This window comes from Manduca sexta, chromosome 28 (assembly GCF_014839805.1).
Source record: "Manduca sexta isolate Smith_Timp_Sample1 chromosome 28, JHU_Msex_v1.0, whole genome shotgun sequence".
Lineage (NCBI taxonomy): Eukaryota > Metazoa > Arthropoda > Insecta > Lepidoptera > Sphingidae > Manduca > Manduca sexta.
Window position 1 is genome coordinate 17,852,465 of NC_051142.1, and position 20,481 is coordinate 17,872,945.

Here is a 20,481-nt window from a genome sequence, read left to right on the forward strand (position 1 = left end):
GTATTTCATGTAACTCCTGATCATTCTAAACATTTAGTCTTAGGATAAACGATGAAACAATCGATTCTAAAAAAGTTAGTACCCGTTTCTGATGTGGGTTTGGTTTTAAATCAAACGTTTGCTGGCTCTAAAGTATAACACGATCCATCACATTAATGTTACGGCATGCTATAGAACTTTTTGATTTTCCCAATATAATATTTTTGGCAAGCGCCACTGTCGATATACCTTATTCTACGTTGTTCTCGTTACCTACTTCACATAACAGAATGAAATAGGTCACTTTGCAACTAAATGGTTTAATATCGTGACGTTAAAGTTTAAATGATTTTGCGCAAAAATAACTTTTTAAATGAATTGAAATAATTATATTTTTTACACAAAAAAAATATTAATCTAGTCGACACAAATCAAAACCAATAAAAATATTTGGCTGATAAAATGCACAAACCGATGTCAGTATGAATAAGCGCGACAATGTGGTTAAAAAAATATACTCAAAAACACAACACACTACAGTACACAACACACTCAAATTTCATCTAAATTAACTCGAATCAACTAATTTGATCATAATAAATCAAACTCACTCGAGAGTGTGTTAACCTGAATGTGTTCCATCATGGAATTGAGTGTTTTGTTATGTGTTATAGTCCATACGAATTGGCATGGTACAACCATCAACGTAAGCAAATGAAATGTTGATTTGGATTCGGCGGTTATAAGGTAGGATGTGCTACGGACCTCACGCCAATGCTAGTCACTTCCTACGGTACCTGAGCGGCAGGGTAAGGATGAGAGAAGCGTGGTTCATTAGCGCTAACCGAGGACAGTGACTAACAATTGCGGGCGGACTGTAGTATTTCGTTCAGTATACCACTTCGGGACATGGATTTCCTATCCTTATGAGAAGATTTAAAGCCTCACTGCGGTAACCAGAAATGATCTATAGGGTTTTCTGTGACTGCATCGTGAAATACACTATCAAGTTGTCGATGAACATCATTATACGACTGCAACGTCCTTAATTAGGTGTTCTGTAGTTTCGTTATTCCCGCGCAAACCGAATGCCATATTACCTCTCGCGCCATATTTTCTTTTTCTTGGTAATGACGTCACTACCTAATAAAAAATAGAATGACTTGTTTCTTATAACTCATGTTTACTAGAAACGTGGAACTCTGGAGTAGTTATTAAATCTATGTTTCATCTTGCTTTCATGGACTGTTCAGTCAGAACTATTGCTAAGCAGATAATCATGAATTGGTTTTGGATAGCGCTTTAACCAACTGTTATAAATTTTATTACTATTTCGTACATTTTTAAAGGTATTCCAAATTCTTTCAATAGAAAAGCTATACTTGGTGTAACTAGTCCAGAGTTGTGGTTTATTCACGCTACAGAGTCCTGGGTGCCGGCAAAGATTAGTGCTGTGACCGCGACGTCTGCACCTCAGTATTCTGTCATTGTTTATGTAAAGTGACCTGTTAAGACACTCACAGTCACAGGCTGCGTGTAGCCTGGCGAGACCACTCATATGCCTGAGTTTACCATCATACCACGTTTTTTAGTGTTTATGTCGCCGACATGTATCATTATTGACCAATTCAATGAAACTAAATTGGCCAAAACACCAAATGAAATGACGGTCAATCACGTTGTCTTGCCGTATTATTTTAATTGATACAGGTACTCATGACGATTATGCGATTGGTTTATAAATTATGATAAATACATTCTTATAAATTGTTACGAAATATTCACAAAATTTTTACTTCCATCTGTTTTAATTACATGGCAACAAAATGACGTGATCGACATATCGGTCATCAGATTTCGCAGACACACAAAATCTTTGTGTGCGCCGTGTGATGTGTGTCAGTTAACTATCGCACTAAAGAGAGCCATTAGCTTCGAGATACCATAGCGTTGGTCGAGACGCGGAGACCGTGGCTCGAAGCGTCTCGTCCAACTGTGACGCATCAGTAGTAACAGTATTTGCTAGTATTGCTTGGCGAGACGGGCTTGACTTTTCTGGATTTGTTGTGGCCTTTAAGAATTTTTGTCCAAAAAGGTTCGGCCCATCCGGTCCAAAGTATTACGGCAAAGCATGAAAACAAACGAACTAACACACACAATCACATGTCGCATTCACTTTGTAATAGACGTAAAAAAATATAAGCGTTTTCAAAACCAGAGAGCGGAAAGTCGACGGTACAAGGATAGCTCGCCGACGCCGTCGTACGTCAAACGTAACTCCATGACGAACGGAGTGAGAGACAATAACGGCAACGAACTGCCGTCCGTTCCGGAGATTCGAAAGAGATTCGATCCAAAAATGGCCGTCACCAAACTGCCGGCTAACGAGTCTAGGTACTCATCGCGTAGTTCCCTTGAACAGTTTCTGAACCAGCTAAAAGATTGCGAGAACGGAACCAGTGGGTACACAAAAATACTGCCCAAAGATGACAAACCCGTGCCTGTGCATTTACCATACGTAGACAAGAACGGAACGTCCAAATGGGACCTAGGATCAAGCAGCTCGCGTTCCAATTCAAACTCAGATCTGTCCATTAGTAAGACCACATCTGAGCCGGTATGTCTAGCCAAACCCTCCACAGACAAGCTAGGAGCGATGTCCACATCCCTAACCTCAAAGTTGCCTTCCGAACGTCTAGCCAGCATTAAAAGCCAGCTAGACCCTAACAATCCTATAGGCAAAATTCTAGAAAAATCCACCGTCATACAGGTAGAGAATGGTGATGCATACGACAGAAAAAAACTCAGAAACAGTCCAGAAGTAACGATAAAAAAAGAAACATTGAAAAATGATATAGAAAAACAAGTGAAGACACCGAAACATACGTCTGATTTCGCTTCATACATACAAATTTCACAGCCGATTGCTTCGGGCACAACTACGCCGAAAAAAGCTGAACTCAACAATAAAGTTGAAGAGGTCAAAGTCGACAAATCTGAACCGAGGAAATCAAAGGTCAATCTCAAATATATAGATTCAGAACAGGATACTCTAGCACTTAATAATGAAGTTGAATCTCCAAGTGGTACTGGATTTGAAAATAAAACATTTGAACATGAGAATTATTTAAAAAAACGGTCAGAAAAGAACGATGCAGACGATAATAAAGAAGAGGATGGATTAAAATCAATGGAGACGAGTACAGAGAGCACTATCAGTGAACCAACAGAGGACTCGAGTCCAGATACTCCGTCAGCGCGGAGAAGAGTCATCAGTAGAGACTACGACGACATAAAAACGGTAAGTGCTTGTAGGGAAATTCATTGGGCTTTGGTAGGAGTTGTTTCATTAAAAATTGGTATCTAATCTTTTTAGCCTTTATACCACTTGTAACATAGTATTTGAACACCTTTTAGCTTTTTACGTATCCATTTATATATATTAATGAACAGCTCTAACCAAAACAATAGCATTTTTCACTATAAAATTTTGTATTATATTGTGGTGACAAATACAACAAATTCAAAGTCTAGGAATTGTGCTTGAATTTGTCATCATAGTGAATTTCATTGGCTCTTTTTGTATGCACGTTTTATTTTTTAATGTTTTTGTGCCGGGCCAACATTGTTGATTGTTTTACGAACTCTGGTTTATGATTTTCCTGTGTAGGATACTTTTGTTTTGGCGTTGTTTTGTTTATGTTTAGATAATTCATATGAGTTGGGTTTAGGTTGCTAATAGCTTCTTCTGTTGGACTATTTATTTCGTTGGGTTCATGGTCGTTAGGTTTGTAAAGCTATATTTGAATGCAGTTTTCTTAAGAAAGTCTATGGGACTTTCAGTTATTATTATGAATGAATATTTTTACAATAACTTCCTGTAGGATTTTGCATATTATAAAATAATTATATCTTTTAAGTAAATTCGTTACAATTTTACAAAACGGAACTATTTAAAAATATGTAAATTTGACATACTTTTAGCAATAAAATATATTTGGTTTTATCCAATTTGCATCAGCTCAGCCTACGTGTTATAAACGTAAGAAATAGCAGAAGTTCATGACTATCGTATTATGCCATGAGAGGAAATTATTATTCGTATAAATAATTTGCCATCATACAACATTCATGGGACAACTCATACCCAACCCACGAAGTGCCAAGGTCAAGTGATGTTTAAATAGCAGTGACTTATCCCGCTACGGATTTAGCAAAATTGATCTACACAAAATTAAGAATTTCTTCATAATTTACTATAAATCTGACTTATGGGGTTTATTAGTACACGGTCTTTCATCACAGGGATATAAAAGTTAATGCTTTTAATAAAAATATTCAGCCGCAATACCGCACACGGAACTATAATTTGAAATCTCTTTCTATTTGAATGGGTGGCCCTCCTACTTGCTGAATGATAACTATTCGCTTCAAGTTTTCCTCATGCAGTGTCATCGTTGTTAGAAAACGAGCTTTCGCTAGAGATTCGCACGTTGGGACGATGTAAGAACCTCTAAAAAAGAGTCCTAATCTGTTTAAAAGCCTGCCGATACACCTATAATTCCTCTAGGATATTTCATGTTCATCGATAACCGTAATCACTTTACATTAGATGGAAGACTTGCTTCCGTTACCTACAAAAAATATAATAATACAAAAAAAAACAAATTAATATAAATATTTTCTGTCGTATAAAAATCCCTTAGATATATTTATTTTTATTCTAATTTAATTCCCAAGCGAGGGACGTCCGATCTACGAAATACCAGGAACACAACTAGTGAACAGATCCCCTTCGCATGCTCGGTAATTAGCGGAACAGCGCAATCCCATAAGGTGTGTATGTAAAAATGACAGCGAGTTCGTTGGCATTTCACTATTGAGGTCATTTATTTGTGTGAGTGGACGTGTGTTTGTGTATAGGTCGATATGTACGGATTTAGCTCGATATTTCTATGTACTGATTGTAATTATGTTTAGAGTCCAAGAAATTCGGCCTCAGATACTGATATTTTTGACGCATAATCATTAATTCTCGGAAATCATCTAATTATCATACTTAAACTACCGAGAAATGTACGTGGTCATTTTGAATTTTCCAAAACCGCAACCCTTAGAGTTATAAGCGACCTTCGAAACTTTGGGGAGTTCCTGTATGATTCTGAAGGAAATGCACCGGATTCAATTTAAACCCGATTGGTAACGACCATAAACATTATGAAAAACGCTTTTGTCGCTCCGCCGAGTCGCATTTGACAGGCACTGGTCACTCAGTGTACCTCCAGTAAATTACCGGCCATAATTATGGTTATCGTCTAAAGAGGCAACATCTCTTTGATCAATACTATATTTGGAGTACGCTGTACTTATCATCAGATCCTTAATCACTTTGTGGTGTCCATATAAAAAAAATATATTAAGGAATGATTAAAAGAGCCTTTTAACCAAGAACATGGATGATGGACTTTCTTAGGAACTGGGTTTTCTTCGGTCATAGTACCTCATAGTGGAAATTGCTTCGCAAATCTCTAAGGGCTGATTGAATCACTGTCTATGCCTTCGGTGATATAGGTGTTAATGCATAATTGTAAAGTATCTGCTTATTTTCCTCTAATAGTAACAGATTTTAATGAAGGGTAATTGTCATTAAGAATTTGTCGACCGCCACACCAAAAAGACCGAGTCATTATGATCATTAGAAACGGAATAACCTTTCGCCCAAAGGTTGAAATGGGACGGCCGAGATTCGAGCCAAAATATCCTCTTCTATAACTTTTTTTTTCACAAAGTGACAATGCCGTGTGCGCGACGTCGACTCGGTACAAATCTAAATATAACACATATGAAATGTAACGTCCACAAATAAAATAGAGTGAAAACTGTTCGCGCCACGCTTTTCAACACCACGTGCTCGCAAGCGAAACACGCCGCCATTTTGCTTGGTTTGTCTGGACTTGCATAGGCAAAAGAAAGGTTGAGAGGATATCCAAGGTACCAGCAGTTTATTAGTCGGTAGGAGATTGATGCAAAACCAAACGAAAAGAATTTAACTGTACATATAATTAATTGTGAATGTTCAGATCATGGCCTTGTTAATAATAAAATTAATTTGTTTGGCATTTTTTATGAAAATATATAAAAATTTTGATTGTTAATCTAAATATCTTATAGATGAATTAAAATATTGTCTAGTGCATAGTAAAAACCAGTTAACTTTTAGTTATAACTATAAATAGCGCCGTCGCCGAATGACTGATTAAATACGATAAGATTTTTTGAAAATGAATCGGAATTCAAAAGAAAATGTTAACCTCAAACACTATAATTGCATAAATGTGCGTCCAATCTCATTGGCGGGAAATACGTGTGCTAGAGAAACAGATGATTGGATATTTTATGTGTTAGAAAGGGATCGTTAGAATTTGTTGATTGCAGATTCATCCAGACACTATTCGGGACAGTTTTGACAATTTGCGAAGTCTGTTTAGAATTTTCTTTCCTCGCGATCGCGTGTGTGGGTGAGACGACATATTTGGGGCACGTTTTTTTTATTTCTATTTATAAGAAAGACTTGGATCATAGGCCACTCAAATATTCTAGCTCAAGACGGTTTAGTAGAAGGATTTATGGACTAGTGGCGAGTCTAGACATTGCGTAGCGAAACCTGAAGGTCTACGTTATTTACGATTTATTTTTTAAAATATTATGTGCAATGGAATGAGTTTTAGAAATACCACTGATATTATATCATTTGTTATCAAGTATTATATTAATCTCAAGGTTGTATGATATAACATTGGAATAAATATATTATATATTTTCAAATACCCGAATCAATCCTAATCAAATTCGCTATTTCTCTAAAGGGAATTATTGTGGTTGATATGGAGTAAAATATTGTAATTTCTCTATGCTATTCCGATATTAGCTGCTGCATTAATGGACCAATTTAATGCACATATTTCTACCTACCAGTGAGATGGTTCTAAAATTTCGTATCGTCGATATTATAACTTAACGATTTAACCTATTTTTATGACGTACAAAATTACATGTCGTGTAAAAACTTTATTCGGAATTATTGAATTCCTAGCCGCCACGCGACATTTAAAAAAAATCAAAAAAAATAACTGACACATCTGTCAATCGTAATTTTCGAAATGGTTTTGTGTTGCACTACTTTTGTATAATTATTTTATTACAGATTAATAACTATTGTTGTGTTGTGAGTACGCGAAGAGAAGATTTGTAATGTACGGTATTTGTACTTCTTCGGATGAGGCAATGATAGACTTGTATGTTTAGTTAAATTGTAGATGCCAAATTTCATACACATATTATATTTTACCAAAAATATTGTATTTGACTGCCAGAGAGTACATTTATTTGACGATAGCTGAAAGCATTGTTGTCTTGAGTTCGCTGCCTTGGTCGTTACATAGGGCTAAAGCGGTGTCCCAAGTCCTGAGCAAGGGTTGGTTTGATGAGTGATATTTTCCTCCTATATATGAATTCACAGGATATATTATTGCCTACCCAATCAGGGATACATGCGTCATGTAGTAAATCATATGATAGTCCTTATCAATGTATTGGTATTTTAAATCACCGCCATTCAGTTTATCTCGAATTATTGTGAATTTAACACGTCGCTTTACTTCCTCGAAATATGGTATCCTAGTAATTTGGAACACAATTTGTGACGGTTTTTGGAGCTAATTTAGTGTGTGAAATAAATATATTTCGTGATATCTCTTCGAATATACGGTACCCTAGTGACTAGACAATTTCGTAACCTGTTTTCGTATTTGGTTTTATACAAAAAACGTATAGCGAAATACAATTAAATTTTTTGGGACATAAGTAATAGCTTTTCATAAGTTTATTCTTTCCTATATAGATTATTTTGTATTACATGAAAATATCGAGACATTTTATTTACGTAACTTCCAATATTGTACATTCTAGGACGGGTTCGAATCTTAGTGACGGTTTATTATAATCTAGTGTTTTGGCTCGGGCAAGTTTATACATGCAGAAATGTGGCTTAAAATCTTACAAATGAATACTAAAAGTTAACACGGTGTCATAATATTAGTACAATTAATTTACTAGAATTTGTAACATAACACTTAATGTTCGTCGCAGTAGTGTGTGATGACCTAGTGCTGTTCAAATATATTGGTGGACTGTAATTGGCTATCGCCATGGCGGTATACCTCGTGCAGATTGCTTTGGTAAGAAAATTTAATTAAAAGTGGTTGTGGTTAGGAATCCGATAATCGTCGTACCAATAAGAGCTGTGAAATGTCGGATTTTATGTGACGTGGTGGCAGTAGTTCTCACTTCTCAAGTACAAATTAACTAGAAATAAAAAAATAATTTGGAAAATCTCAGGTTTTTATAACACAGTATCTTCTGTTATATTAAAAACTATTCTATGTAATTAGTGAGCACGATGAAATATGCAATAATACGTAGTTTTAATAGACTAATATGTATTTAATTAAATAACTCATGATAGAAGTGTTTGAATTACAATTAGAGCATTGACCTAAGCTGACTGGAATAAGTGCAATGGTTCGTATTTTTGTTGGCCTTCTTAAATAAATACGTCCAACTGTGACACATACTTCTGATTCCTCTTTAGGATCTCTGTTTTTATAAAAATAAATGATGTGAAGAGCACGTCGTTCGCCTGGTGATATATCGCATTTCTCCATAAACATTAGGCACACCCTCATTTGGATGCATTTTCAGTCATCTGGCTAAAAAAATTTGCCTAAGTTTTTCCGGTTACCCACTAGCTTGACTACAATTCTGGGGAATTATACGTTTTAAACTGTCCTTTAATACGGAACTCAACAGTATTTGTCATCTGCAGTGCACACTGTAAACCGCCTGGAGATAGAAATAAGGAAAACATTATACCCACCAAGGTAGTCTGTCGTATTCAACATCCTTCTAATGAGCTATTCTCTCATCTCTGCATTGCTAGCCTTTTTGGACCTCCGCGAATAGTTTGCTTTTATCCGAGATCGATACCCTCAAACTTAAAGCCGCAATACTCTTAATCATTGGTATCATGCCACTCTTGACCATAATATAAATAATCTCTACCAAGGAAGCGAATCCATAACACATCGCTTAGCTACTAAACCATCGTCACTAGAAGACCGTCAATGACAACGCTAGCACGTGCTCCGATTCACTTGGACCACTCTCTGTGTTGTGAAATTTGGCAAAGTTTCTTGGCATGGTCTTACGGCGCCTCAGCAGTGAGCGCCGTGCCCTCCCGTCGCGTACTGTCGAAAAAATCCCGCGAAATGTCCCTTTTCGCGGGCATTACCTGACAGCCATCTTGTCCCGCCCTTTTCCCTGTCAAATTCCGCCATTTTGAATCCAGTGTTGTGAACTTTAGTAGTTATCGATTGATCTATTTCGAGTGATTTGTTTTGATGCCAAATAATTGGTGGTGTTTTGTAGCCAAAGTGCAGTTTGTGATATTGACATGAATTTTTAGTGCCAAAAGGACCTTAGGTTGTGTACAAACAAATCTGTGTAAATAAAACATTGCTGAAATTAAAAAAGACAATAATAAACAATACTGTGACATAGACAATAACTGACTTTAAAATTGATCTTGACCTAAAAACGATTATCTAACCTAGTTCAGGTCAAGTCAAAGAGGGTTGTGAATTTTAAATACTAAACTGACTAATTGAAGAACAATTAACTTCCCTAACACTGAAATTACCTTGAGATTTGAAAACCAGAAAAAACGGAATCCCTCTATCTCAAAAACACGGAAGAAAATTTTTGAAAATAGAAGTCATTTACAATCAAATGCGTCGTGGTTGACTCAAAATTCGACCTGGAAGTCCAAGCTATTAATAGATATATTGAAACAAATACTGGAATTACTGATGCCTATGGAACATACAATGATTTCCTCATGAAATCTATGCCCAGGCTTAAAACGCATATAGAAGAAAAGCTATCAAAAATATTCGAATCCGACAAGAAAGTTTAATTCCTTTATATCAACTTGCGTTATCATCCATGTGGTAACATTGATAACAGATTTACCTATCTGATTGTTGACACTGCATCTAAAGATTCATCACCTGTTGAGATAAATCGTAAATCTATAAATATCATTGTACCTGTCTAGACTAATTTTGTAACGAAAATACATTCACAAAGAATTCAATAATCCTTGAAAATACGTTAATCATCTGCCACTTATGGACCAAGATAACTCTAATTAACATCAAATAGATACAGGAGAAGCTTACGACATCAGAAATACCGCTTAAAAATAAATATTGTAATAATCCAATAGCCTAAACTTTGCTTTTAATTTGTCTGGTGCTACAGAAAAGAAAAAATACTAAAGATCAATTTAAAGCATTTGTGGAAAGAAATAACAACTAATATTGATTAAGATACAACTGATCCTCTTTACTGGAATCTACAGCAGCCTTTAAAAGATTTATCTGTGGATTTAATTTCCTGTTCAACTCTTTAGGAAATTAAAGAAATTTAGAAGAGGAAGGTCGTTACCTATTGTAGAATATTTCTTTAAAACAATTTTGAAAATAAAACGTCGATTAGCTATCAAAGGCTAGAACTAGATTTCGGTCCCGATATATCCTGATTTTCAAGAAAGGTGTATCGACACATCACATATTGGTTACTCACCAGTTTTCGACGTTTCCACGTTATTTCGTCGTGCAATATCCTTAGCAGTTTCCATAAAGAACCTCTAAGGAAGAGCCAAGCCCAAGATATAGATCAAGCAATACATAACATCATAATAGCCCACAACCCCTACACATTTCAAAGAGTACACAGTGTCAAAACTAAAAATCTCTGGAAACCTGAGCAGCATTATTCCAGCATTCGAAGACAGTCCACCGCTAGCTTTCCTTGTCCCAAGATTCCTTGGTTATATGCTCAGTTACTACGAAGCCCTGGTGATAGTAGCATGCGTTACGACGACCCTGCTGGCCGCCCTCAACCATGAGGTGTGGATGCAGACACTGTTACGAACCTCGACCGCGTACCGTCGCCCCTCTCCCGCCGCGCCCCGCGCGCCAGAGAGGCCTAGAGCGGACCTATGGAGTCAATACTTATCAGGTTATTATCTCTTTTAGCAGTTTGAACTTTAAGGTTAGTTAGATTAAGTATATTTTTCCGTAGTATCTGGATATTTTTATTTACTGTATCACTGGAAGATTAAAGAAATGAATTTCCCAAGAGTTTGGGAGCTATCAAATCCAACAGTACCGTACCTTTGTCTTCAGTTCCCGAAGATTTGCCAGGCATGTAGACCATAGTTAATAAAATCGATTTATTGAACTCTCATCAGCCCTCTGATTTCTCTATTATAATACAATTCTTGACTTAAAAAAGTTAGTTATGGTAATAAAATTGATGTATTGTCGGCGGCCTTAGACCGCCCGCAGACGGAGCGACGAGTTGTCGCTAGCAGTCGCATGTCGCGGCGAGTCGCTGTCGCCGGACGCGAGCACAGTCGGTACGCGGTGCGGCTTGCTGCGGTGACGCTGGCGCGGATGGTGCGCGACTAAATGACGCTCGGTTTAGTCGCATGCTTTTGGTTGTGTTTTAAAATGTGTTGTTGATCGTTTGGTTTGGTTAAGGTCGAAAAAAAGTTTTTTTTGTTATAAAGCGCAGTTTTATCTTTGTATTGTCTATCGCTCTCATAAATTATGTTATAAACAAAAACGGAATTGCAATTGCAAAAACACTTGGGAGATTTACGACTATTATTTTTATAGTTTGAAACTGTTTTGTTCCACACTTCATAGTTTGGGTTTTTAAGATAGTCGTTTGGTCTCATGGCGTTATTTAGATTTCCTTGTGCTTATGGTGGGTAAGTATTATATAATAAATTATTGACTTTGTTGGCCATCCGCAATTGCATTTGTAATTCAGATTAGTATAACCACCCATATATTTTTGTGATTTGCACGAAGCTTCTATCACTCATAATCATTAACCGCAGGTTGTGCGTTATGTGTGTGAGATTTCAAAAGTTGCGATCTTTTGTCGCAAATCAATAAGGCCCAATTGCATAAATAAATTTCAATTTGGACCTTGAGTTGTCACTTTATTTATCAAAATCTTAAGTGGGCCTAAAATGTAATTTATATGTTGATATACGACAAAAATCGCAACGACAAAGAAGTAGCAGGACAAATTAACCTTGCTCCGGGTTTGCAGGAGTTGGCCGGCGGCAAGAGCGGACCTAGCGGGTTGCGCCGCAGCAGCGAGAGATCCGACTCGGTGTCAGAGTCGCGAACCGAGAAGCAGTCTAGTCAAACTAGTGGTGAGTCAACTTGTATATTTTAATGTTTATATTACGTTATACCCTGACCAGGTAAATAAAAAAAACTAATTTGAAAGCACTACTTTTCCTTCGATTAAAAGTTAACGTGATACAAGAAATTAGATTGTTTTTTTTTCGAATATTTATTCAGCATCCCAAGACGTTTTTGATTGTTGCCAAGCTAAAGTGATCGATTCCAAGTGTACCGTAGTGTTTTTGATTTCCTCACAATGTATCGTCCCTCAGGTCTGAACGGGCTCCGCAACATCGGCAACACGTGCTTCATGAACAGCGTGCTGCAGTGCCTGTCGAACACGCGGCCGCTGCTGGAGTACCTCGCCGACGACAAGTACGCCGCGCACATCAACACCACGCTCTCCTGCATGAAGGGCGCGCTCATCAAAGGTACCGCACGCACACATACACAGTACACACTCTATCGTACTCATGCAATTTGTTCGCGCGATCAGAATTACAGAACGACAAAATTAAGTTATGTTCCTAATTTTTTTTTTGTTGGACTGCCTTAGTGGCATTTTTTATACGATATGGCAAAGTGGTCCCACTTCATCTAATGGTAAACGCAGTGGGGCCAAGATAGAACATTAACTGACCAGAGATGATACTTCGGCAGTCGAAACATTTATGTCGACCTGTTTGAACCGGAGATACACAGAGTAATCTCAGGACGCAACGCATTTATTTGGACCACTTTGGCGGGTTTCAATATCTTTGTACGGTGTTCGCTATCCGGTCGGATATAAAATATATCCAATCACCAGCAGGTCATACAGGATAAGATGTTTATGGAGAGTTATACTCTGAAATTGTCTGATGATGAGTAATGCCGACGGTTTGTAGCGTTCGCGAGCGTGATCAAGGAGCTGTGGCGCTGCGGCGAGCGCGACTCGGTGGTGAACACCACCTCGCTCAAGTCGCAGGTGCAGCGGTTCGCGCCCCGGTTCATGGGCTACAGCCAGCAGGACGCACAGGTCACCACCATACATTTTAATTTACTCTATTTCTTAATTCTGGATTTGTTTATTTTGAACAATTCATCACTTAATTTTTGAATCGAGTAAATTTATATTTCATCAGAATATAGCTGTACCTCGGGGGAAAATTGTAAAAGTTACCACCTTTAAGATGGGAGACTTAACTATCAGAGGCACATGTAAACCTGTAACACAACAGTCGATACAGTGTATGTTGCACATGTTGCAGGAGTTCCTCCGGTACCTGCTGGAGGGGCTGCACGAGGACGTGAACCGCGTCACGGTGAAGCCCAAGCCGATCCTCACGGAGATCGACGACAGTCTCAGGTATGGCGGAACTAAACACGTTGCAGTAAACAGAAACAAATCCCGTTTTATCACCTTTGAGTCTTCATATTTCATCGTTTTAATAATATAAATTCATAAATTTGTTACTAGTTTGAAATATGTGCTATCTTACATTGTGGGTTTTAAAAGGCATTATTGTGATCACTTATATTTATATTTATTTATTTATACATATTAATAGGAGATACAGGTAATCAGCTGGCTTTATAAGAACCCTTACAACCTATACCCTACTGGAGGAAAGCATAATGGTAGCTTATTCTAACATCAATTTCATATTTGGTTTTCACAGCCACTAATTCAGAATGTAAATGTTGTGTTCAGTTTAGGCAGAATGTTTCTCTGTTGTAATGTATTATTACATTGTACATGTTTGTGGTTTGCAGCGACTCTGCGAAGGCGGCGGAGGCGTGGAGCCGGTACCTGCGCATGGAGGACAGCCGCGTGGGCGACATCTTCGTGGGCCAGCTCAAGTCCACGCTGCGCTGCACACACTGCAACCACGACAGCGTCACCTTCGACCCCTTCTGGGACCTCAGGTCGGGCTTACCGACAGTTACAATTATATACAACGCCAAAATAAATCTAAATACAATAATATAGTTACATTTAAAAACCTCACGCGAGGCGACGTGAAAAGTGTCTCAATTGAAATGTACTCCTGTGTGGGATTAAGTAACAAACATATTAGAAGGTTACAGCTTTCGTTTTTAAATGTGTTTCATAGACAATTTGTCAAATATTAAAATTATTTATGGCTAATTTTTCAAACACTCAAATAAATTATAACATGACTGAATATAAAATTGAGACAAATTGGCAACTTTATACTTATAACTGTGATTTGTAATTCGTTTAAGTTGTGCTTAATCCAACATTATTTTTTTATGTTAGAAAAATCGACCTTTAATGAAATAAACCAGTAGAGATGTGATGTGAGCTCTCGCTTTATTTTTGATAATATAATGTTTCTTTCCAGTTTGCCGATCCCGTCTCGTACGGGCAATCTCAAGCTGCAACAGTGTCTACAGTACTTCACCAAGCAGGAGGAGCTCGACGGAGACGAGAAACCGGTAATCTCACCCACACTCACACATACACAGATAGAGTGAGAGAGAGAGAGAGAGAGAAACCCATGGACTTGTTTTTAAGTAAAATCTAGATATCGTGTTATTACTACTTCTTACCTCTGTTTGCTATGTTCCAGACGTGTTCAAAGTGCGGCGTGCGTCGCAAGTGCCTGAAGTGGTTCACGGTGCAGAAGTTCCCGCAGGTGCTGGTGCTGCACCTGAAGCGGTGAGTGTGCGTGTGGTCGCGACAGCCCTGGATCTTGAATTTTTTGAAGGCGGGGCAAAATCTGGATACTGGCGCTCCCAACCACTTATATTTTTACTTTTGTCATCATCACCATCATCATTTCGCGCTCCGCGGGAAATAATTTATGTGTGTTATATACTGGATGTCGCAGTAGTCAAAGTTGCGTTAATGATGAGATGTGTATTCGTCTGCCAAGTTTGAATTTGCCGCCCGGGGCACGGGCCCTGGCTTGCCCCCCCCTAGATCCGGGCCTGGGTCGCGAGCCGGTAGTGAGGTGTGCGTGTGCGCAGGTTCTCGCCGACGGAGCGGTTCCGCGGCAAGCTGAGCGTGGTGGTGGAGTTCCCGCTGAGCGCGCTGGACATGGCGCCCTACGCCGCCGCGCGCGCGCCCGCCGCCACCTACGACCTCTACGCCGTCAGCAACCACTCCGGTGCGTCGCCCCTCCACACTGCACACTGCACGCTACACACTACACGCTACACACTACACACTACACGATAATTCATTATATTTCACATTCATTCGTCAACATTTATCAAATTACAATTCATTTTAACTAATTTCATTTCGCCTGGTTTAATCTTGACAAATTTAAAAGGAACTCTCATAATTTTTTTCAACACATACCTAATTCAATGCGTCATATAGCTTTTTAAATGTCAATTTATCTTAACAATACTTAATTTAATCAAGCAGAATTCATTTTAATTATTCATAAAATCTAATCAAGTCAGCTTTCTCAAACATATATTTATTAATCCTATGTCAAATATATATTTGTATACTAGTATCAAGGGTGATGTATGGTTTGCAGGCACCACGTACTCGGGCCACTACACGGCGTACTGCAAGCACCCCTACACCGGCGAGTGGCACGAATACAACGACTCCAGGTAACGCGGCTGCATTACTAGCACTCGCTGGCACGAGCACTGTCGAAATACAGTTTGATAGATATTGTAAATAATATTATTATATTATGACGATATGTCTCAGTGTGAAAAATACTGTGGAATGTGATATACATTATACAATTTGATATTCAGTGTGGCGTACCGCTATAAGCGTCCTGTTAGTCTCATAGTTGAGTTGTAAAAAAGTCAGTACCACATATCTAAAATTTTGATATATTTATGTTGCAGAGTGACGCCGATAAGTCCGCGCAACGTAGTGTCGTCGGAGGCGTACGTGCTGTTCTACGAGCTGTCGCGCTCGTCGTAGCGGGGGCCACTCTCGCGGGGCCCACGACCCCCACACACGCGGGGCCCACCGCCCACACACGCTCGGTGACCGCGCACGCCGCTGGGTAAAGTGACTCGGTTTTTAAATGTACAAATTAGATAAATTTGTTGTTCTGTGTCGATATGGGTTCTGAAGCGTATAACGTAGGGTTTGACTGAGGGAACGCTTTCGGCAAACTCGTTGGCCTCATTGGCTCTACGTAAACTAATATAACAACCCGACGTACTCGAGTAATTATTACACAGAAACGTTTGCCTGCTTATTATTGGGAAGTAAAAATTAGTAAAAACGTAATGATATATTTTAATTTTATACCTTTTTCACGATTACAACTGTATAAAATTAAATTATTAGAAATAGCTGAGCGTCGTTGTCTATTATCGTTATTACTATACTTGAAAATTAACCTGTGTTACTTTGACACTTTAAAACTGGAATATCTATTAAAAAAGATTGAATCAGTATATTAACTAATCAACACGAATAGTAAATAATGCTAGTTTAACGACGTTGTTCATTTTTAAGGGGATTCCAAACGCCATTTCCATGTGACTGCCAATTTGATGTTCACATACGCTTGGACCCATAATAGGGGTCCCCCTAATAGGCAGTATGAAGACAGTCCATTAATAATATGTAGACATACATTTTGGAATCGAGTCACTTTTCCCCTAAATAATTCTCGTGAAATCATAAACTTTATAGTAAAGATCTGTTTTTTGTTCGTGTTCAATAAATATCGCATATACAGCTGTACGATTCACACTCCGAGAAGAGACGGCGTTGACAATACATCCACTGAGGCAGATCAACATATTGTTCCACAATGTAATTCAAATTTTACATACACTCTGTGGCGTGTGCAGGAGTTACATCGGTGGCAAGAGGCGGAATAGTCTTTCTTTAACCTACTTTTAGACTAGCTAGTTCTCGCGCGAATATACCAGTTGTGTTTACACTAGTGGCAATATTTCAATAATTCTTTACACATGCAACTTGCCGCAAATCGTGCAAATTTCCAAATTTGCAGAATTCAGCCGCCCGGACTGTGTACACGATAACACTCACATGCGGAAGTTGACTTCCGCTAGTTTTTTTGCTAATTTTAACTCTGCTTTAAAGTATTTTACTGTCACTTGGTTATATCTCATCCCAAACCTCCCGTGTTAGTTGTTGAGTACGGATCTGTGTATATGCGGTATTTGTTGGAGGCGATCTGTTCGTGACCATCGGGCGTACATACTAGTCCTGCTTTTTAGCCTGAGGGGACGCATTCAGGATCATTTTCGGGAGTTAAATTGTATTTTTTACTGTAAAACATCACTATTGGGTCGTTGTTACTGTTGTAACTTTATCACGGGTGATACTAAAAATACTAAATTAAGCTATTGTAATTATCATGGTTTATCAGTTTTTGAACGCATTCATTTTATTGAAGTAAAATTATAAACAGATGATCCTGAAGGCACCTCTAATAATTGAAAATTGCATTAATACGAAATACCGCGACATCGCTTCGTTCGAACAAAATTATCGTGAACAAATAATATATATAAAAAAGATGGCGGACGTCGTCCGCATGTAAATAGAGTGTAAAGCTTATTTATATGAAAATAATGTAATAATAATAATTAAATGATAATATAATTCGTTGTTTGTTGAATCTGCAAATAATATGTACAAAAAACATATATTATTATATTTAATAGTTTTTTTTTGTTTTTCTAAACAATGCGCTTAGCACTGTCCAAAAATGTTAAACTGATGTGCACACACAGCCCCGTTTGCCGAACTATTATATGTGCAGTTAGACGGTAGAAATACCCAAATACCAACGGAAATATTGAGATTAAAAAAATATATTCATTTCGGAAATTGCTGTTATAAGATATAAATTTTATTAAGTTATTAAAATATTGCCACAGCGTGGGTTTAAACTGACATAGGTAAGGTTTACCTGTTCTTGTTACAGTTTACAGTAACTTGGAATCATTGTGGCAATAAAAAGTATTGTGTCAAAGGTGAAAGGGCTGTGTCGTATGTCGGCCGTATTTATTTATTTAAATAAAGTTGTTATTTTGGATTGTGCAATAAGCAAACGTGTTTGACCAGAGAGATGTAATGTAAGGTTGTGTTATAATATTCGTCCGATATCGAACTGGCGCCCTCTGTTATCGAGAGTGTGAGGTGTCCGCCGGCGGTGTACCCTCCACACTAGAAACTAATATCTCACAGATTGCAGCTTCCCTCGCGATGTAATGCTTTACATAAATTATTTAAATTTATAAATGTTGATTTATTAACCGAAATATTGTATTATTTGGCGAAAATTTATTTATTTTTATTAACAATAATTATTGAAAATATGTATTAATTTGATAATGGTTAATTATATAATTGTGTTGTAAAAAATAAGTACTTTAGTTTCTTGTATGCATTGGAAAACTTTATTACCTTTTAAAATAATAGCTTGAACATTTGTCAAATAAACCTTACCTTTATAAGGTTTATGAAGGAAAAAAATAACTACTTAAAAAATTAAAGAATCTCATATTAGTCCATGAAATCACAGCTTGAATCCATCTCTGCTCAGATGAAGTTACTCAATATAGATATGCGGAATTCGGTTCGCTATATACCACAGTGGTCAGACTGGCGAAAGCATAACAGGCGGGACAAACATGTCCGACCGCCTCACAACCCGCCACAATTATTCGTGGGTTGTTTGTGTTCTAGTGTAGTTACTCGTAAGTAATTTAAGCGACTAGAAGCAATAAATGCCGTCAAAAAAATTACAAACACACTTTAGTCGTAAAATATATCTATTATTTATTTTGTTGTTTGATTATAAGATCAGTATTTTGGATTCGACTGCCCACTACATCAATGGGTTGGGGTTATGTTATTAATATTACTTTTCAAAATTTTAAAGTAAATAAAAATCTTATTAGTGAAATTTTTGCAGAGCAATTGTTTTAAATTACATATTTATTGTGTAAAAGCGTGTTTTTTTAATCCCCAAGCTATAGCTTATCACTAGTTATGTGCAAGTGGTTTGCAGGAACACCTACCGTCGACGGTAGAGTCACCACCGTCCCGTCTCTCTGGTCCAGTATTACCGAGAGTACATAGATATTTATTCGCGGCAGCTAAGCCATTTAGTTAGATGAAATATATTTTTTCATAGTTTATATAAATGTTGTAGACCTGACTTCATGATTGGACGTTGCCGACATGTGATCTAGATCTTTGGTTGGCGTCGATCCGTCTAATAATTTATGCTAATTATACTTCCTGGGGTAAATCTCTGATGAGAACTCATCATAGTATCCAGTCGTACTGTTCTATACATCGGTGTTTCCTCATTAATGACGTCACTGTCTCACGCGGCCCAATTGTCATTTCAACCAAGAACAGTCGAGCGCGTGTCCGAGAAGTATGAAGTTTGGTCGCTGTTTTTTATTTAAATATTACGTTTTTCTTCTCAATGTTTTCGTATTTATTTTAACATTAATCTTTAACTTTTCTAATAATTTATTTGGAAACCTCGTGCGATGACTTACTTGTGAATATATGCATTTTTTTTATTTATAATATTGTTGCAGTTTGATCGATAGTTTGAATTATGTTGAACGTGTGTGACGAATGTTGCAGCCATCGTTTGTGTTGTTTGATTCCATAAATGTCGAATTTTTACCCGGCCGTAGTTTGGCGACCGACTGGAGTTGTATCTTGTTGGTCGGTTCATGTCTGCTATGTTTGTTAATACATTTTTCCTGTTAGAGAGTAATACAATGCTGAGTTCCTATAAGTTAGAGCATTGGGACTTTGTACTAATGGTTGCAGGAAGAATGTGTTAGGTAATTTAAATCTTTCGTCACACCGGACTATTTATTGTCTGTCATTGTTATTTCAATAAATTAAAAAAAAACTTACAAATGCATAGATGTATGATTTTTATTTTAGATACCCTAGTTACGTGAGGTCTGCACTCCTCACAAGCTGTCCCATCACAACCGAACCCCAACACCCACCGCTCCTGATCGGTTTCATCAGGCCACCATTATTTAATAATTAACAAAATAAAATTCACTAAATACCTTGCTTGCCCATTTCCCAAACTTTGCTATTGTTGCGTCGGTTTATTCTATTTTTCCGGCCATAGTAATTAACGGTAAAAAAAAACATTCATCATTAGGTTCCTTACACCATGAATTAAAGAGAAAAACCATCTGTTTCTTATCA

At 37.6% G+C, this 20,481-nt stretch overlaps 1 protein-coding gene across 5 annotated transcripts in view; it reads left to right on the forward strand.

Moving 5' to 3' along the window:
- The window catches only part of LOC115447035 (ubiquitin carboxyl-terminal hydrolase 17), a 32,692-nt gene extending 16,251 nt beyond the window's left edge, over positions 1–16,441 (forward strand). For all 5 annotated transcript variants that reach the window (XM_037444688.1, XM_030173931.2, XM_030173932.2 and 2 more), the window contains exons 3-13: positions 2,198–3,280; positions 12,229–12,334; positions 12,581–12,739; positions 13,196–13,326; positions 13,559–13,656; positions 14,064–14,216; positions 14,657–14,750; positions 14,885–14,973; positions 15,285–15,424; positions 15,809–15,887; positions 16,137–16,441. In XM_037444688.1, coding sequence (XP_037300585.1) covers positions 2,198–3,280; positions 12,229–12,334; positions 12,581–12,739; positions 13,196–13,326; positions 13,559–13,656; positions 14,064–14,216; positions 14,657–14,750; positions 14,885–14,973; positions 15,285–15,424; positions 15,809–15,887; positions 16,137–16,215 — 2,211 coding nt within the window. In that variant the 3' untranslated portion in view covers positions 16,216–16,441. The remainder of the gene's footprint in view (positions 1–2,197; positions 3,281–12,228; positions 12,335–12,580; positions 12,740–13,195; positions 13,327–13,558; positions 13,657–14,063; positions 14,217–14,656; positions 14,751–14,884; positions 14,974–15,284; positions 15,425–15,808; positions 15,888–16,136) is intronic.
- Positions 16,442–20,481: the final 4,040 nt, after the last annotated feature.